Source organism: Oryx dammah, unplaced genomic scaffold (assembly GCF_014754425.2).
Source record: "Oryx dammah isolate SB20612 unplaced genomic scaffold, SCBI_Odam_1.1 HiC_scaffold_18, whole genome shotgun sequence".
Classification (NCBI taxonomy): Eukaryota; Metazoa; Chordata; class Mammalia; order Artiodactyla; family Bovidae; genus Oryx; species Oryx dammah.
This window is the reverse complement of record NW_024070202.1, coordinates 67964231-67983557: the sequence shown is the minus strand read 5'-3', so window position 1 is coordinate 67983557 and position 19327 is coordinate 67964231. Positions and strand designations below refer to the sequence as shown.

Here is a 19327-nt window from a genome sequence, read left to right as displayed (position 1 = left end):
TTAATTGGGTTGTTTTTTGTTGTTCAGTTGTATGAGGTCATAATATATTTTGAATATTTATTAATAAAACCTTATCTGATATGTGATTTTCAAATATCTTCTCCCATTCAATAGGTTGTCTTTTCATTTTGTTGATAGTGTCCTTTGCTGTGCAGATGCTTTTTAGGTTTATGTAGCCCCACTTGTTGGAGAAGGCAATGGCACCCCACTCCAGTACTCTTGCCTAGAAAATCCCATGGATGGAGGAGCCTGGTGGGCTGCAGTCCATGGCGTCGCCAAGAGTCGGACACGACTGAGTGACTTCACTTTCACTTTTCACTTTCATGCATTGGAGAAGGAAATGGCAACCCACTCCGGTGTTCTTGACTGGTGAATCCCAGGGATGGGGGAGCCTGGTAGGCTGCTGTCTATGGGGTCGCACAGAGTCGGACACGACTGAAGTGACTTAGCAGCGGCAGCCCCACTTGTTATTTTTGCTTCTTCCAGTCCACCTTTTTCTCTATCACATTGTCCTCTTTATCTCTCTCAATGAACTTTCCAAAATGTGCAGTTGTTTTTCTTGGTCACTTACTTGATTTGTGTGCTGGTGGATTTCCCTTACTTTCTGTGGTGTTTGCTTACTTTCTTTTTTATTCTCCGTGAGAACCGGGACCTCATCTATCTCCTTTCCTACTCTCTCCCTCATGCTCACCTACTGATGTCCTCCAGAGACATTTGCTGGAAGACTGACAAATCTTCTGAAGGCAGACAGAGAATATAAGGGAAGAAAGTGACTCTTAGTCCCCTTAAAACCTGAACCCTGCACTGGGCTTGGATGAGTGAGATCTGTGCTCAAAGCAACCGGCCCTAGGACAGGAATCTGAGGTCAGCAGATTAGTGAAGACACAGGCCACTGTCCACCGTTAGGAAAGGCCTCAAGCCCAGCTTATTTGGCCAGATGTTCTTGGGAGTGTCTCATTGTCACCTTTGGGTCCTTGACCCTGGCCTGTGACTTTGTACTTTGAAGATTTCTGATGAGTGCTGTGGGGTGTGCCTTAAAGTGGCTTGTGTGCACTGTGGAATTTGGCTCCTGAAAGCCTCATTTTAGGGCTTACCTAGTGACTCAGCTGGTAAAGAACCCCCTTGTCAATGCAGGAGACATAAGAGATGCGAGTTCGATCTTGGGTCGGGAAGATCCCCTACAGGAGGGAATGGCTGCCAATACCAGTATTCTTGCCTGTGAAATCCCAGGGACAGAAGAGCCTGGAGGGCTACAGTCCATGGGGTCCACCCAGTCCATGGGGTCACCAAGAGTCAGACAGGACTGAGTGACTAACACTTTCACTTTCAGTCTCATTTTTAAGGGATTATCTGAAGCCTGGTTTTGTTGTTTGTTTTGCTTTCCTTTTCTTACCTTAGCTCACTGAATTGCCTGGTTCAGGGGACATCAAGACACCAGCTTGACTCACTGTCCAGCCCTGACCAAGAGGCACATGAAAAGATGTTTAACACCACTAATTATTAGGGAAATGCAAATCATTCTGAGAGAAATCTCAGAAGTCTGCTGGGTTTTGAGGGGCTGGGGGATGAGACTCTGTGGAGAGAAGCTCTCTCGTCTGCTACTCCTTTTTAAGCTTTCTTTGCGTATTATTAGCAGCAGAAGCCTTGCAGTGATAGCTTAAATGTGAGTACTGGTCTGGGTAAGAAAGCTTGAGAATCAGTGAGCTTGGACTTTGGGTGCTTGCTCGTGAATCCTGACCTCAGGTTCCGTGGGTGTTGACGGGTAACTATTGGTTTCCAGTGAGAGAGGGGGAGCCTTAATCTCAGCATGTGTGGGATGTGCCCCGTGGGGCCGTGTTTTGTAGGCAGTGAAGTTAAGGCTTGCCCAGAAAAATAACATGTTTTCCTTGCCTGGTGCTTGAGGTGTTTGCCTGGTGACTGGCTGATTGGCGGTTAGGGAAGAAAGGAGACATTGGCTAACTTGGGTGTCCGGAAGATTTGTGTGTGTGTGTTTGTGTAAGAGATTGTTTCTGTTTCTTTGGAAACAGTAGAGGACAGATGAAGAAATAACAAAGATATTACTACTTTCAACTTGTGTTTGAGTTCCTTGAAGCATCTTACCAACATTAGCTTGATGTCATTATTTAAATAATCCCGTCACTTAAAGAGTACCAGAAATCTTTTGATGTGGGTGTCATAAAGGTGGATAGGAAAACTGAAGATTTTGGAAATTACTGAGAATTTTGCCATCCTAATTCCTATTTGAACAGCTTTATCTGGTTGTATTCCCTACAGAGGCACTTAGTGGAGAAGATAAATCAAAGCTGTATCTCATCAAGGTTTTCTTTCAGCCTTGATGCAAAATGCTTTTCTGAGATTAAAAATGGCTGACAATTTAGGATCCGGTGGTACATGGAAGAGATATTTTCATTAAATAAAATTCTCACTACTCTCAAGCATTAAGGAAAAAAAAAACACCTCAAAATTTTTCAGTCTTTCCATACATACTGACCTTTCTGCCAGTATGAGGCTAGAGCTAGTTGGAGGGCCAGTGATCTGCTTTCAGGGACAGAGGTCTAATCATCTTGAACAACCCAGTGTCCTGGGTTAGGAAGTGTTGCTGTTATTGATGTGTCATCTCCCCATTTTCCCAAGTGGTTGAAATGACCAGATTTTTCATTTGTGCTGTGACTTTTTTTTTCCCACAGCTGACTCTTGCTGCCTTATTCAAAGTTCAGTTAGTTCAGTCACTCAGTCGTGTCTGACTCTTTGCAACCCCATGGACTACAGCATACCGGGCTTCCCTGTCATCAACCCCCGAAGCTCAAACTCATGTCCATAGAGTCAGTGATGCCATCCAACCATCTCATCCTCTGTTGTCACCTTCTCCTGCCTTCAATCTTTCCCAGCATCAGAGTCTTTTCCAATGAGTCAGTTCTTTGCATCAGGTGGCCAAAGTATTGGAGTTTCAGCTTCAACATCAGTCCTTCCAATGAATATTCAGGACTGATTTCCTTTAGGATTGACTGGTTGGATCTCTTTGCCATCCAAAGTATTTTTATTAAATATCACCTGGGATATTTGGGGAATTAAAAAAGAGAAGAAAGAAAAAATAAGAAGAGCAAGAACAAGAATAGGCAATAAGATGATGAAGAAAATATAATTTGCTGAAGAAAATTTAATGATAAAAGGAGGGTTCGATTTCTTCTTTGGTAACCCAAGTGGAGAGCACATGTAAACATTGTCAAAATCTGTATTACTCTTATTTTTTTTCAGACTTTATTTTAGCACATATATAAACATATATATATATAATTAATATTGTCAAATTTTGAGTCTGTTTTACATCAACTGCATTTTTTAACCTTTTGACCCCCTTTACCCTTTAGTTTTATATTAATCTTTTTAGTCTGTATTAGTCTTATTTCTGATGACTCCAGGTGAGCCTAAAAGCACCCATTGATAAGAAGACACTGAGTTTCTCAGTTTATCCCAAGTGCCTTCCAGATTCCACTCTTTTCTTGCCATAAGTATGACTGGAGTCTGGATGGTAAGGACAGCATGGCCAGGCTCTAGCGGTGGGCTTGCCTAGCAAGGAGCTTTCCCTTCATGTCTGTGTTCAGGAGCAGTACTCCAGGAAGGTAAACAAATTCATCTGCCTCTCTAGCTCTGGCTCCTCCAAGCCCAGGCTGAGGTACCTGATGCTCCCTGATTTGCTCAGCCAGCAATAGCCAAGTTTGTCCTAGGGGGTCAAGTGACCCAAGCTTATAGGTCAGCTGGCATGTCACAGAGCTGATGTTTGAACACTGACCAGACTCCACAGCATTTCTTGACATTGCATCTCAATTGGAAGACCAAGAAAGTAAACCTACTTGGGAGCCTATGAGTAAAAAGCTGATAGATAGTAAAGGTTTGGCTTGGTAGTTGCTAGGTTATCCAAGAAGCATAGAAGGTCAGGATCTCTTTGACGATCATCCCCTCCAACATCTTTTAGAATCCTTCATCTCTCTGCACATGCTGTCAAGTGTAGATATAACTCTTTGCACCACCCATTACCTCAGCAATTCCATGCGCTTACTACAAGGTGACTGAAAAAAACAGCAGCCAGCATTTCATAGCACTTTACAGTTTATGTAGTGCTTTTGAAATATCATCCATTTGATCACCTCAGTATCCCCAGAGGTACTTGATGCTGATATTGTCTGTAGTCCCTCTTTTACTGAGAAAAGTAATGTTCAGAGAAATTAAGTAATTTGCCCAGGATCACACAGCTAATAAGCAAGGGAACTGAGATTCAACTATTGATTTCCTAACATAAATCTGGTCCCCTGGCCACAGTTTTAGGCTTATGGTAAATAATGTAGTCTTGAAAAAAAAAAAAAAGTTGAAAGTTAATCTCACAATTGTGTCTGACTCTTTGTGATTCCATGGACTGTAGCCTGCTTGACTCCTCTGTTCATGGGATTCTCCAGGCAAGGGAGTATTGGAGTGGGTTGCCATTTCCTTCTCCAGGAAATCTTCCCAACCCAGGGACTGAACCCAGTTCTCCTGCATTGCAAGATTTCTTACCAACTGAGCCACTAGGGGATGGTCTCGATCCCTGTCTCCTGCACAATGTCACGAACTTCATTCCATAGTTCATCAGGCACTCTATCTATCAGACCTAGGCCCTTAAATCTATTTCTCACTTCCACTGTATAATCATAAGGGATTTGATTTAGGTCATACCTGAATGGTCTAGCGGTTTTCCCTACTTTCTTCAATTTAAGTCTGAATTTGGTAATAAGGAGTTCATGATCTGAGCCACAGTCAGCTCCTGGTCTTGTTTTTGTTGACTGTATAGAGCTTCTCCATCTTTGGCTGCAAAGAATATAATCAGTCTGATTTTGGTGTTGACCATCTGGTGATGTCCACGTGTAGAGTCTTCTCTTGTGTTGTTGGAAGAGGGTGTTTGCTATGACCAGTGCATTTTCTTGGCAAAACTCTATTAGTCTTTGCCCTGCTTCATTCTGCATTCCAAGGCCAACTTTACCTGTTACTCCAGGTGTTTCTTGACTTTCTACTTTTGCATTCCAGTCCCCTAGAATGAAAAGGACATCTTTTTTGGGTGTTAGTCCTAAAAGGTCTTGTAGGTCTTCATAAAACCATTCAACTTCAGCTTCTTCAGCATTACTGGTTGGGGCATAGACTTGTATAACTGTGATATTGAATGGTTTGCCTTGGAGATGAACAGAGATCATTCTGTCATTTTTGCGATTGCATCCAAGTACTGCATTTCGGACTCTTTTGTTGACAATGACGGCTACTCCATTTCTTCTGAGGGATTCCTGCCCGCAGTAGTAGATATAATGGTCATCTGAGTTAAATTCACCCATTCCAGTCCATTTTAGTTCGCTGATTCCTAGAATGTCGACGTTCACCCTTGCCATCTCTTGTTTGACCACTTCCAATTTGCCTTGATTCATGGACCTGACATTCCATGTTCCTATGCAATATTGCTCTTTACAGCATTGGATCTTGCTTCTATCACCAGTCACATCCACAACTGGGTATTGTTTTTGCTTTGGCTCCATCCCTTCGTTCTTTCTGTATTTATTTCTCCTCTTATCTCCAGTAGCATATTGGGTACCTAATGACCTGGGGAGTTCCTCTTTTGGTATCCTATCATTTTGCCCTTTCAAGGCAAAGAATAGGCAAGAAAACTTCTCAAGGCAAGAATACTGAAGTGGCTTGCCATTCAGAAATGGTGTGGACCTAACAGAAGCAGAAGATATTAAGAAGAGGTGGCAAGAATACATGGAAGAACTGTACAAAAAAGATCTTCATGACCCAGATAGTCATGATGATGTGATCACTAATCTAGAACCAGACATCTTGGAATGTGAAGTCAAGTGGGCCTTAGAAAGCATCACTACGAACAAAGCTAGTGGAGGTGGTGGAATTCCAATTGAGCTGTTTCAAATCCTGAAAGATGATGCTGTGAAAGTGTTGCACTCAATATGCCAGCAAATTTGGAAAACACAGCAGTGGCCACAGGACTGGAAAAGGTCAGTTTTCATTCCAATTCCAAAGAAAGGCAATGCCAAAGAATGTTCAAACTACCGCACAATTGCACTCATCTCACATGCTAGTAAAGCAATGCTCAAAATTCTCCAAGCCAGGCTTCAGCAATATGGGAACTGTGAACTCCCTGATGTTCAAGCTGGTTTTAGAAAAGGCAGAGGAACCAGAGATCAAATTGCCAACATCCGCTGGATCATCCAAAAAGCAAGAGAGTTCCAGAAAAACATCTATTTCTGCTTTATTGATTATGCCAAAGCCTTTGACTGTGTGGATCACAAGAAACTGTGGAAAATTCTGAAAGAGATGGGAATACCAGACCACCTGACCTGCCTCTTGAGAAATCTGTATGCAGGCCAGGAAGCAACAGTTAGAACTGGACATGGAACAACAGACTGGTTCCATATAGGAAAAGGAGTACGTCAAGGCTGTATATTGTCACCCTGCTTCTTTAACTTATATGCAGAGTACATCATGAGAAACACTGGACTGGAAGAAACACAAGCTGGAATCAAGATTTCTGGGAGAAATATCAATAACCTCAGATATGCAGATGACACTACCCTTATGGCAGAAAGTGAAGAGGAGCTAAAAAGCCTCTTGATGAAAGTGAAAGAGGAGAGTGAAAAAGTTGGCCTAAAGCTCAACATTCAGAAAACAAAGATCATGGCATCCGGTCCCATCACTTCATGGGAAATAGATGGGGAAACAGTGGAAACAGTGTCAGACTTTATTTTCTGGGGCTCCAGAATCACTGCAGATGGTGACTGCAGCCATGAAATTAAAAGACGCTTACTCCTTGGAAGAATAGTTATGACCAACCTAGATAGTATATTCAAAAGCAGAGATATTACTTTGCCGACTAAGGTCCGTCTAGTCAAGGCTATGGTTTTTCCTGTGGTCATGTATGGATGTGAGAGTTGGACTGTGAAGAAGGCTGAGTGCCGAAAAATTGATGCTCTTGAACTGTGGTGTTGGAGAAGACTCTTGAGAATCCCTTGGACTGCAAGGAGATCCAACCAGTCCATTCTGAAGGAGATCAACCCTGGGATTTCTTTGGAAGGATGATGCTAAAGCTGAAACTCCAGTACTTTGGCCACCTCATGCGAAGAGATGACTCATTGGAAAAGACCCTGATGCTGGGAGGGATTGGGGGCAGGAGGAGAAAGGGTCGACCGAGGATGAGATGGCTGGATGGCATCACTGACTCGATGGACATGAGTCTGAGTGAACTCCGGGAGATGGTGATGGACAGGGATGCCTGGCGTGCCGCGATTCATGGGGTCGCAAAGTGTCGGACACGACTGAGCGACTGAACTGAACTGAACTGAACTGAGCCACTAGGGAAGCCCAAAGTAGTCTTAGTTATCAGAATTTAAAGCAAAATAATGCCCAAATTAAAACAAAAAACCCTTACTTCTAGTACAATTAAAAGATTGCTTCAAGGTGTGTGTGTGTGCTTTTATGTGTATATTTGTTCCTTGAGTTGATATCTTATCAAGAGGAATGTTTAGCTGTAGCTGATATAGTTAATGAAATAGCCGTGCTTTCTCACAGCCTCTGACCTCTCATAGCACTTTGCTAAAACTAATTTATGGCCTTTACATTTCTGCCTTCCTCTGTAGACATCTGTACATGCGTCCCCTCCCTACTGTATGGTTGCTGCTGCAAGGGCAGGGGCTCTTTTTGTGGAGGCTTCTTGTTCTTAGCATGGAGCTTAGTGCTTGCTAAGTGCCTAGTAACTGTGCAAGGAAAGAATGAATGAATGAGACCAGTGTCCTTGGTTTCTGATCTTGCCAAAGTTGAATCACTTTGGAACAAGTCAGGGTGACAGGTAATCAATCATTGTCCACACACCACTTTCCCTGAAGCACTGGTGAACAAAGCCTTGTGATGATCCTAGAATTGGATCGTTGAAGATCTGGAGTTCACCCACAGGGGCTTCTCCTTCCTCTTTACCAAGCCTTTCAGTGGAAATGTCTGATGGGCCCCCCTCTAGATTCCTTCTGGATGCCACTTGCACCCTGCCTTCCTTCACTCTCCCTCTCCGAAGAGTCGAGGTTCAGGGTGTTTCCCAGGACCTGACCTCCACCCCCTAAGCGGAGAGCCCACAGTCAAGCTGGGGGGGAAAGGTCCCAGGTTTGAGAGAGCAGGGGCATTAAAAAAAAAAGTCCTTTTCCTTTCCCGTGCCGATTTGGAGTGTTGACTGAAAAATGGAGCTGTTGTCTAGGGGTGAGCCCTGGGGAGAGAAGGAGTTGGCCCCTCTTTGTTAATGGCTCGGACCTTTTGATGAATTGGAGTCTGGTACAGTGTAACCTCTCGTGGGTGGTGGTTCAAGGAAAAGGCCTTTTTTTCCCGTGTCCTTTTTCCCAGGTTGTTGCAGTGGGTTTATAGGCTTCAGTGAGTGGCTCTTTTGTTTAATAGGAAGTTGAGAAAGACATGAAGGACTTTTCTAGTCTGTGGAAATGACTTACTGATTCTCAGAAATACATCTAATTTCTGCACTTTTAAAATACAGGCTTAATGATCCTTAACTGTGGTGAACTTATGCTGTGAACCAGACCTGACTTTTCTTCCTCTGCCTCCTTGGAGATCAGTGGCCTCCTTGGGTTTATGTTTTGGGCTCAGCCTCGGTTTTGAGCTAGTTTATGGAGATGAAATAATCTCTGTAATGTGTGTATGAGTATATATATATACACACACATACATACTCCAGCTTATCAGTAAGTAAACTTAGACCAAAAGAGAAAAGAGTTGTGTATGTGTGTTTATTTATATATGTATTTGTATGTATGTGTATATATATATATATATGCACACACATATACATATATATATATATATATATATGAAAAAAAGTGAAAGTGAAAGTCTCTCACTTGTGTCCGACTCTTTGTGACCGCATGGACTATAGCCCACCAGGCTCCTCTGTCCATGGAATTCTCTAGGCAAGAATACTGGAGTGGGTAGCTGTTCCCTTCTTCAAGAGATCTTCCTGACCCAGAGATGGAACCCAGGTCTCCCTCATTGCAGGCAGATTCTTTGCCATCTAAGTCATCAGGGGATATGTATCAATGAACATGTTTCTGGCCTATTAATAAGTATTGAAGTTGGTTAGGAGGCCAGTGTTCCCCTAGTATGTATTCTATGAGCTGATGACTGATGATAACTAGTAACATGAAAACAATTTAGAAGCTTAAGACACTCTCTACTTAAAAGGAAAAGAAAATCAAAACCAAACAAAACATGGTCTTTTTGATGACACTGTCCTCAGCAATAATATAAAATAAACAAGGCAATTATCCAGAGTGAAAGGGCATCTGAACAAGAGCCATCTCCACCTTGGGCCAAGGCTTTTTTTGCTACTGTTGAGTCAGTACTGCTTAGAATGATGTGGTGAATGGATGGGAGAGTGGGGCTGTAGGTAACTAAGCGAGGTAATTCACTTAAAAAGTCTCCTCTAGCTTACTCATCTGTCTCTGCTCTGGATTGAACCTGAAAGCGTATGCTTACGCTTAGTTAAATTTTGGCATAAGTCCCCAGTCCTCCTTCACACTGAGAGGGAATGATAATTTCACATACTTTTTTGAATATTCATAAAGTTTTTATTGGCATAGAATCTAGCCTCATCCTTAGCTTAACTCAGCCTGCATTTTCCAGAGCTGTTTGCAAAGTATAAAGAGGTGGGTATGCGTCTAGTCTCTTATTTTCATTTCCTCAGCTCTATGTTGACTTTGTTTTTATTGTCTCCCTCTTACTATTTTCTTATCTTATCTGCTTTTTACCTCTAAACCAGAGGGCAGTAGGACTCATATTATGATTTACTCTTGCAAAAGCTGCTCTATTAGCTATTGGGTCAGGAAACTTGCGTGTTGCACAGGGCTACCCATTCTGCACATCACAGAATGTTTTGTATCCCTGACCCCCACCTATTAAATGATACTGGGGTGACCCCCAGAAACAGCAGCAATTAAAACTTGGCTTCGCATGTTTACAAGTTCTCTTGCTGGGCCATGCAAGAAATTATGCCTTCTCTAGGAAGACAGATGAGAATGTGCCTTTTGCCTGTATTTAGAGAGGGAACTTTATTAGAATGATGACAAACTCTTCAGATGCCTGAAGATTTTTGCCATAATGTGGCCTTTAAGTGACCTGCTAGTCCTGTCAAATGTTGATATGCTTGACATTTGACACATAGACTGGTTTGAGTCTGAATCAAGTCTTCTGAGTGTATTTTTACCTTGTATTTAACTAACACAGTGAGATGGGGTAGGCTCTGGCTCTGAACATAACTGCTGGCTGTTTTAGGTAGGACTTGGGAATGCCTGGCTTTATTCTAAGTCAAGGGAAAAAAGCATTCAGTTTGATACCATAACTCTCAAATGTTTTTTTCTAGTAAGTCAGCAATGGTAATCATAAGATGTGATACTCAGATGAAATAGGCCTTGCAGAAAGCAGATAGGTCTGGCATGATCAGTGCTATATTTCATACACAGTGTCACGTTCTGTAGCCCTGATTCATGCACAAGAAGGAAACTTCTCAGATGTTTTGATAAAGAATACTTCAGCCCATGCATTAGATGGACCAAGCATATATTGTTGCTGGAAATGTAAGGATACTTACATAGAATAAAGATATAAAGAAAACAGTTCTAACCAATAAAAATCATTTGAATCTGTGAAAAGCAAGCCAAGACTAGAGAGCTGTGATTTTTCAGAATATTTTAAAATAATCATTTTAAATGAAAACAGTTTAAAAACCACATGCACTCAAAATGTCTGAAAGATTACCCAGAGACAGAATAATCCCATTTGGGAATGGGTTACAATTTTAAAGTCAAATTTTACTATAGTAGAGCAAGAAAGGAAAAGAAAGAACTTTTTCTTTCTACTGCTAACTTTTACTTGAATTTCTAAAGGCAAGTTGCTTTGGACCAGAATGAAGGATATACCCAGTTTTGCATTAATTTCTTTACTATCATAGTTTGTCCTCAGAGTTTCATAGGGCAATTATTTTATTTTTTAGGGCAATTATTTTAAATCGCAGGGGAAGACTCTGTGGGAAGGTACAGATGACAAGGTCAGCTGAACCCACAATCACCTCTTGTTCCAATTTTTTTTTCTTCTTTTCTCATCAGTTTGTTCATATTGGGAGTAGGGAAAAAGGAAGACTTTGGTTTTCAGCCTGCCTTTGGATCTTGTGTTCACTCTCATTAGAAACAAAGCAGGTGGTTTGGTTACATTCAGTATTTCCTTCAAAACCTGAGAATCTCTAAGCTAGTGTTTAGTTAACCACCTGCATGTCAAATAAACTTTTCATCGAGATGGGGTGTGTCCTGCCAAAAATGTATTGTGCTAGGTGAAAGCAGGAAGAGGAACAGGGACTTAGATATATGGCCTTGGGCACAGACACACACCCTGCGGAGACTAACACATCTAAGGCCCCACACTGTTGCTTAGCAAGTATGTTCTGAACTTCTGAACCCATAGGTAGGAAAGCTATGAGACAGGACTGTGTGAAACATAAGTGGAAATTAGCCGGTAACTTTGAAAAGAGCTCGTATCCAAAGAAACATATGGAAAACTTAAGAAAAAAAGAGGAATCTAACATATGAAAACCCAATCCCACTGGAATGTTTTTTCATACACAGTATAAATGCCACATAAATAAAACCACAAACCTCTGCTAAAGTACACGAGAGGACGCGAGTCCCCAGCTCTCTCTCCTGTGAAGACCAGGTTGGAAGGCCCCGTGAGTTTCTAGAGACAAAAGCTGTAAATAAATCCTCCTCCTGGGAACTGTGGGCTTGGTTTGAAAGGACCTTTGGACAGTCCCTTCAGAGTGATGCAGCCTGTGAAACAACCCTAAAGACGTCTGTGATTCAGGCTGTGGGACTCTGAACTTTTGAGATACCAGTGGATGGTAGAAATCTTTTAAGAACAATGATATTCTGGTTGGAATGGGATGGCTGCAAGTGGTATGTATAAAGCTGAGGACTCCTGGGGATGTAAACAGCCCAACAACACACCCCATTGTCACCAAGTTCTGTTGAAATTTTTGCTTAGAAGGTAGAGTCCCACCCTTGGTCTTGTTCCCTGTGTAAATCTCTGGTTTGAAAACTGCAGTATTCAAGGCGTTTCAAGCTTGAGGGTTGAAATGTCACTTTAAAAGCAGGGTTAAAAAGGTCACACAGCTGCAAATAATAATAGCCCAATGAAATTCAGATTCTAGCTGCAGCCCACTTCAAGAATAACACTGAAACAGGAAACAAGCATACCAGATCTTTTTACCAGTAAAGCTAGTAAGAGCACATCTGATAAAATGTGTGTGTGTGTATGTGCGTCAGACAGACAGACACACAAAGACATATATAACAAGACAAAGATACAGAGAAATAGACATAGAGGCATAGAATTTTCAAGAGAGAAGATACACACAGTAAAACAAAGAGACACACACACACATGCAGAGGGATACAAAGGCACACTCACAAAGTAATTGATTTTCTTGGACTGAGATTCAAATGTATTTATTTTTCTATTTGAAGATATGATTAAAATAATATTAATATTAAAATAATTTCAAATTTTTATTTTTTCAATTAATATCTCTATAAATGGTCCTATTTTACAATGTTTTCCTAAAATGGTCCTGTTTTACAGATGAGCAAATAAAACAGTGAAAGGTACCATATCCTTCAAAATAATGTCAACCTCAAATTAAATAAGTAATTCATTTCCAATAGCTAGCCACATGTTGAAAGAATCATCCTGCATGCTGGCTTTTAGAGTAGAATCAGGCATCTTAGAATAAAATACTTGAGTGTGTGCATTTAGTGAATTTGTGTTGGGTTATTATCAGGTGTGGATCTTTGCCTTTCTAACCAAGACATTGAGAGACATATTTGCTTTTTTTTTTCAGAAACACAAAGTATAAATTGGCTATGCCATTAACTAATTTAGTTTTAATAAATACCCTTTGTTTGCAGAAACAGAGTAAGACTGATATGGACTCTCATACAGTGTGATGAACTCAAGATGTTTGTCCCCTGACCTTGGCATTTTAGGAAGGACCTGTTTCCTTCTCGAGAACCCTTTCTGCAGTCCTCAGTGAGGTAGAGAAGATCTGTTTCAGGAGTCTTGCCAAGACGACTCATTCCAGGCTCATCATAGGGCAATAAAGGCTGAGGGAGGTTGTTAACATCACTATTAAAATGCAAGCCCCCTTTCAGATCTCTAAATGCATTCATGTCCAGATTAAAAATACCAAAGTTGATGAGGCTGTATCAGTATTACCTGTACTTATTTATGTTTACAGTTTGTGGCTTTGGAGTTCCCAGAGCTTTTGGTGTTGATAAAAGCGCACGCCAGATTTTCAGATTAAAACAACATTTTTAGAGTTTTACTATTCCAAATCCCATATCACTGTACAAATCTATTTGCTGTTATTGGGGAAATTTGGACCATTCCACTGAGATTGGAGTTTGCTGTGAACTAAGAATCAGTAATTAGAGAAGGCAATGGCACCCCACTCCAGTACTCTTGCCTGGAAAATCCCATGGATTACTCTTGCCTGGAAAATCCCATGGACGGAGGAGCCTGGTGGGCTGCAGTCCATGGGGTCACGAAGAGTCGGACACAACTGAGCGACTTCACTTTCACTTTTCACTTTCATGCATTGGAGAAGGAAATAGCAACCCACTCCAGTGTTCTTGCCTAGAGAATCCCAGGGATGGGGGAGCCTGGTGGGCTGCCGTCTCTGGGGACTCACAGAGTCGGACACGATTGAAGCGACTTAGCAGCAGCAGCAGCAAGAATCAGTAATGGCCTACCATGATTTAGATGGAGAGGCATCAGTCTTGGTTGATTCCAGCAAAACAGATGATGTGGGTTTTTCCCCTTTGGGCTCAGTTGCGACTCTTAAGTTTTAAAAGACATATTGACAGTATTTTGTATAGAGTATACACTTTTTTTTTTTAAAAATAGCATTTGTGTTTTGCAGTGTTTCCCCTCCATGAAGTGGTAATTCCAAGTATATCCCTAAATGCCTGGCAAAGCATTTGAATGGATTGCATCAGCCATTGTGGAAGATTTCCCATTTTAGACCAGGAGGAATTTGTGGGGTCAAACACTGAACAATGAAAGAGTTTCTTGCTCATTGAGAGGCCAGCGGAATCCAGTGGCAGTTTAGGGTTTGAATTGTAAATCAAACCTGTCATCTCCTTGTGGACTGTGAAAAACCTCTACTCACTGCTTTATACAACATTAGGGTTTGTTATTAGGGTTTTGTATTGTTTTCCAAAAATTTGAAGGGAAATTAGACTCTTGAGGCATTTGTTCACTGAAGCTGAACTTTGGAAAAGAGGAACAAAAAAGTAGTACTATTCGTAAAGAAACTCTTAAATGATTAGACAGCTCCCTCCACAATTACTTCTATATTTAACCAAAGATATGGGCTCACTCAGTATTACTCAAAAGACCCTCTCTGGGTGCCATACACAATCCACACATGGTTAATAGACTGGACTCCAGTGGTTTCAGTGTCTATGACAGTATTAATAGACTCAATTCATAATGAATTAATAATTTACATGTGCAATTTAATGAGAACTAGCCTGTTATTTTCACCAAAAGCAACTTTGACTTTTTTTTTTCCCATTGAATCTGGTGAGATTTTTTTCTCTGGTCATAACTGGGAACAGGTGGAATTATAGGCCTGCACAACCTCTTGCCTTGCTGAAAACTTGGCTATGGGCCAAAAAGCTTGAGGACCACTGCCTTAGGAAGAGGAAAAAAGCAAGCTGTTTGAGACGGTTTATTGTGATGATTCAGGATTCATTACCCATTCCACAAATATTTATTGAACGCCTACTATGGCAGCTCTATGCAAGTGAAGCCTGGAGTATGGCGGTTGCCAAGCAAAACCAGGTTCATTAAAACATCCCAGCTAGTAAAACAACTGAATGGGAAATGAGAAGATGAGGCCTGACTTCTGAGGACCAAATGCAGAACAACCTGGCTAAAATCATGTCTGAGTAATTTGCCCCAAACTTGATGTATGATAAAAGAATATACACAGGGCTTTAGTAGAAGTCTGTTTGAGAGAATAATTATTACAATATGTGCTTAAAAAGAACCATAATGATAGACCATGAAAATAGATCACGGCTCTTGACTAATACATCAGACCAGATCATGCTGGTTGATAAAAGTAATGAAGCCTTGTGGTAGAGTGCTACTATTTAGTAAAACTTTCACCGACACCCACACAGAATGGAAGGAGCAAGGGTGTGCTGTTTACAGAGGGTAAATGTGGGAACGCAGAGCATCAGAAAAAAGAAGTTGAGTTTCACACACACACACACATATATCTATATACACCCACTCAGACCCTATTAATCACTGAAAACTTCTTTAATTTTAACAATTGCCATTCTACCTTGGGAGATTATTCTGATAGTACATTGCCAAAACCTTTTTTTCATAGATCTATAGCATGTAATATATTGACACAGATTCGTTTATGTTTAAATAATAAAATAATACAATGACTGGTAACTCAGTTGAACATGATAAACTGAACTCGATTTGAAGGCAGACTCAGCAGTCGGCTAATCAGCCCTATTCCTCTAAATGTGGTGTTCAGACGATGAAGCCTTGATAAGACAGTGTAAATCTATAGGGCTGAACTTTTTTTAAGAAAACCGAATGTTGTTCTAGTCTCCTACCACTAGCATCATATGACCATGATATTTACTGCAGTTCATATGCAAACTATACCCAATAATTAAAATAGGTTAGGTCATGTTGACATAAAGCTTGCTAAACTATTACTGTTAAGGGCCTGAATTTATGGGAAAAGTCAGCATTTAGGTGGACTAAGGTTTGGGATAGAGTTGTTAATATAGCTGAAAAATAATTCTTTGTCATACTGATGTGACAAGGCCTGGTCAGTCTCTTTCTTCTCTTTAGCTTATTAATTAATCCCTTTAACCTCCAGCAGTAGCACTTCCAATCTTGACCACTTTTATTGGCTGGACATTAATGATCATCACTACTTCTTTCAGATGTAAGCCATACATGTATTTATATGGCACTTTTTCAGAACTTTTTCATTTTACTGTCATGTAATCTTAATATTGGTTAATAAAATGACTAATACTGGCATTCTTTGGTTACCTTAGCAGCTAAAGTTTTTAAATGATGTCCAAGAAAGACTTACCTTACAGCAACTTCTCTTTTATATATAAGGAATAGTTAATATTAGAGTGAGGTTCCATAATACTTGTCCACAAAGTCTCCTCCCACCACTTCCAAACACACACACTTAAATACACAGACCTTTCTCCATAACTTGTAAAAGGCTCCCTAACTGGTCTAAGTGATACAAGGATGAAGGAGCTGAAGACTGATATTCACATCCCCATTGTAAAGGAGGGGAAATTGAGGTATGAAACAGTTGAGTGACCTGGTAATGGTCAGGCAGATCATGGACACAGAGATAGAAAAATTCCAAGAAAGTGTTTTAAAAAGTTCACTAGAAAATCAAGGCATATTTAATATTAATGGTAACCCAATTACCTTGCTGTTAGTACTATCTTGGATCAAATCATTTTCTCAGTGTTAAAGTCAGTCTTTATTTGGAGGCTTAGAAGTAAGTTGTCAGCACTTACAGGGGTGAAGAGGGATACTCTAGGATAAGTGATGGCAAAATTTTTGAATAATGAGACGTGAGAAATCATTTTAGTTGCTCATGACTTTCCTCAGACAAGAACAAGCGGAAAGTCTCTAAAGATATTTGTAGTTTTTGTTCATGTAAATATAATAGGGTAAAAAAGCTTAAATAATATGCATAAAATAAAAAAGTTGTAAAATTATGCTACATTACTGCCTTGGTAGGTGACTAGTCATTTCAAATGGAGAGTGGAAAGTGTATTACTTGCTGAAAGTTGTATGAGGATGAATAGTGATGTGAAGACAGTTTACATTGTAAAATTTGTTTTCTTTTTAATGTCTAACTGGGAGTATTATCTAAGGCAAGTCTTTTTCCCATTGTGTTTCAGATAAGTGAAAGTATGCCTCTATTTCCCAAAGAATATATGTGGATATATTAGTGTTTGGGGAAGGGTTTAATGATGTACAAATTAAAATTGGTTGTTTTTGCAAGATGATAAATAGAGTTTTCTTGGATGAAGGGTAACTATTCCATGAGTGAAGCCGAGTTTCCTCTGTCAAGAGTGAAGATGACTTGAGACTCTTGGAATCACTTACAAGTAGCATTTTAAGGAAGCACATCACTTCCTTTGTTCAGAGACAAAACAGTAGGTTTTAGTTCTATAATAAAGCCATGTCCCACCAGCAGCACGTGGAGCTTATTTAACCTCAGTTCCAAATTGGCAAAAAGAAAATTATGATTTAGAAAACTATTTAAATTGAGGAACTTCAACTGCTTAGTACTTCTTATGATATATATATTTTTAATTATATTGCTATGTAGATTAGTAACTACACAGTCTTGTATACTGTACTTTTATTGGTTTGGGGGGGATTTGCAAAGATAATTTTGATTATACTCAATTTTTGCCTAATGAACTTACCTTAGAGCCTAAGCCCTACTTAAGAAAAGACCCTGCTATAATTTAACATATGTCTGTGATCATAACATAAGTTTTTTTCCCTGCAAAGCTACCTTATTCCAGATAACTTATCTAGATCAGGGAGGCAGCCCCTTTAATCTAATTTTAATTTCAAATCAGCCTGTAAAACCAAATTAATGGAATATCTAAGGTAGTGCTTTTTGTATTTTCTGGTTTCACCCTTGCACAACTTGGATAATTTTTGTTGAGGTATCATCAAATGCCTGAAATGAAAGGGAATTTAAGGCCGTGGCTCACCACCAGGGTCACTTGCTAAGCTGGCAGTAGGGCTACCTTGTTCATATGAAAGCTCAGTGGGGTGATCATGGGAGAATAATTTGATGTTCAGGGTTGGTCCTCACACTGATGATTGCTCAGTAACTACCCTCCTCTTGCTCTCTTAAGCAGCCAACCCCAAAGGCCTGATACAATCTTTGCCTAGGAATCTTCCTGCACAGGTGAAGGGTCTTACCTGGAAATAACACCTGGTGGGTGTTATTACAGACAGAATTTCTGCCGTAACAGACATTTTTGGAGTTGCATTTTGTTGGCAGTTTTCCCCTCAAAGTGCAGTAAATATGCACTCAAGAAATATAACAGGAACTCAGGCTTCAGGGAGCCTAATACACCTCAGGCAGGCAGGACCTATTGCTCGTGCTCATGTTTCCTCATCTAATGGGGGAATTAGCAGAGGAGAGGGCTCCGAACTGCGGCTTTTCTCGTGTTCCTCAGGCAGAAGCAGGAGATATTCATGACTTTCTGTTTTCCTTCCTCCCTTTCTCCCTGACCCTTCAGATTTATGAGGAGTCCAAGATGAATTTGGAGCAGGAGAGGCCGTTTGTCTGCAATGCCCCAGGCTGCTCCCAGGTGAGTGTGGGGGGTCCTCTGCTCTGCCAGCAGGGGACGCAGTACCTTCCCACAGGGAGGCACCTCTCACTTGGCCATCATGCCTGCTGCGGGCTTTCCTTCTTATACCAAGATATTCTCACTACCGCCACCACCATCATCATCATTTTCCACTTTGAATAGTTTGAACTACTTCCCACCCAGCCTCTGCGATACATTGGTGTTGGCCATTTCCCCCCATAGCTTTCCCCGGGAAGTAAGCCAGCCGAATCCTGCCCACCAGATGTTCAGGATTGATATTTCAGACTAGGGGAAAGAGGGTGCCTGCTTTGACAATAGCCACTTAAATTCTGGGCCATTGGATTAATGGTGAAATAGCTCACCGTCAGAGACTGAATTCGATTTTGTTTTGTTTTTCCACTTGAGTAAAATAAAACTCCTAGACTCTTCTAGAACCCACAGTTTTTCCACTTATCTTTAAGAAAAGAAGTTGGCCTGCTGTGCTGGATTAACCCTTTTTGGGCCTCCAGTGGTTCCTATCAAGTGGATTAGATGTGAGGCTTAGATGAAGTTCTGTGTGCAGAGTGTTAATAAAGGACCAGCCATTGTGCTCAATTAAGATCCCCTGTTGCTATGACGACTGCGGCTATTAGTGTAGGAGAACCCCTGTCTTTGAAAGAAATTGGAAATATCCATCACCTAAATCAGAGTTTGGCATTTTCCCTTTGGAACTTGATGGAGACTTTTTCTACCCTTGACCCTTTGGATATCTCCAAGTTCTAGTCATTGGAAAACGGCTACACATG

General features: G+C 40.8%; 1 protein-coding gene across 2 annotated transcripts in view; it reads left to right on the top strand.

Moving 5' to 3' along the window:
• CREB5 (cAMP responsive element binding protein 5) overlaps positions 1-19327 on the top strand; it is a 442462-nt gene that overhangs the window by 65148 nt on the left and 357987 nt on the right. For both annotated transcript variants that reach the window (XM_040259717.1, XM_040259716.1), the window contains exon 2: positions 18471-18542. In XM_040259717.1, coding sequence (XP_040115651.1) covers positions 18489-18542 — 54 coding nt within the window. In that variant the 5' untranslated portion in view covers positions 18471-18488. The remainder of the gene's footprint in view (positions 1-18470; positions 18543-19327) is intronic.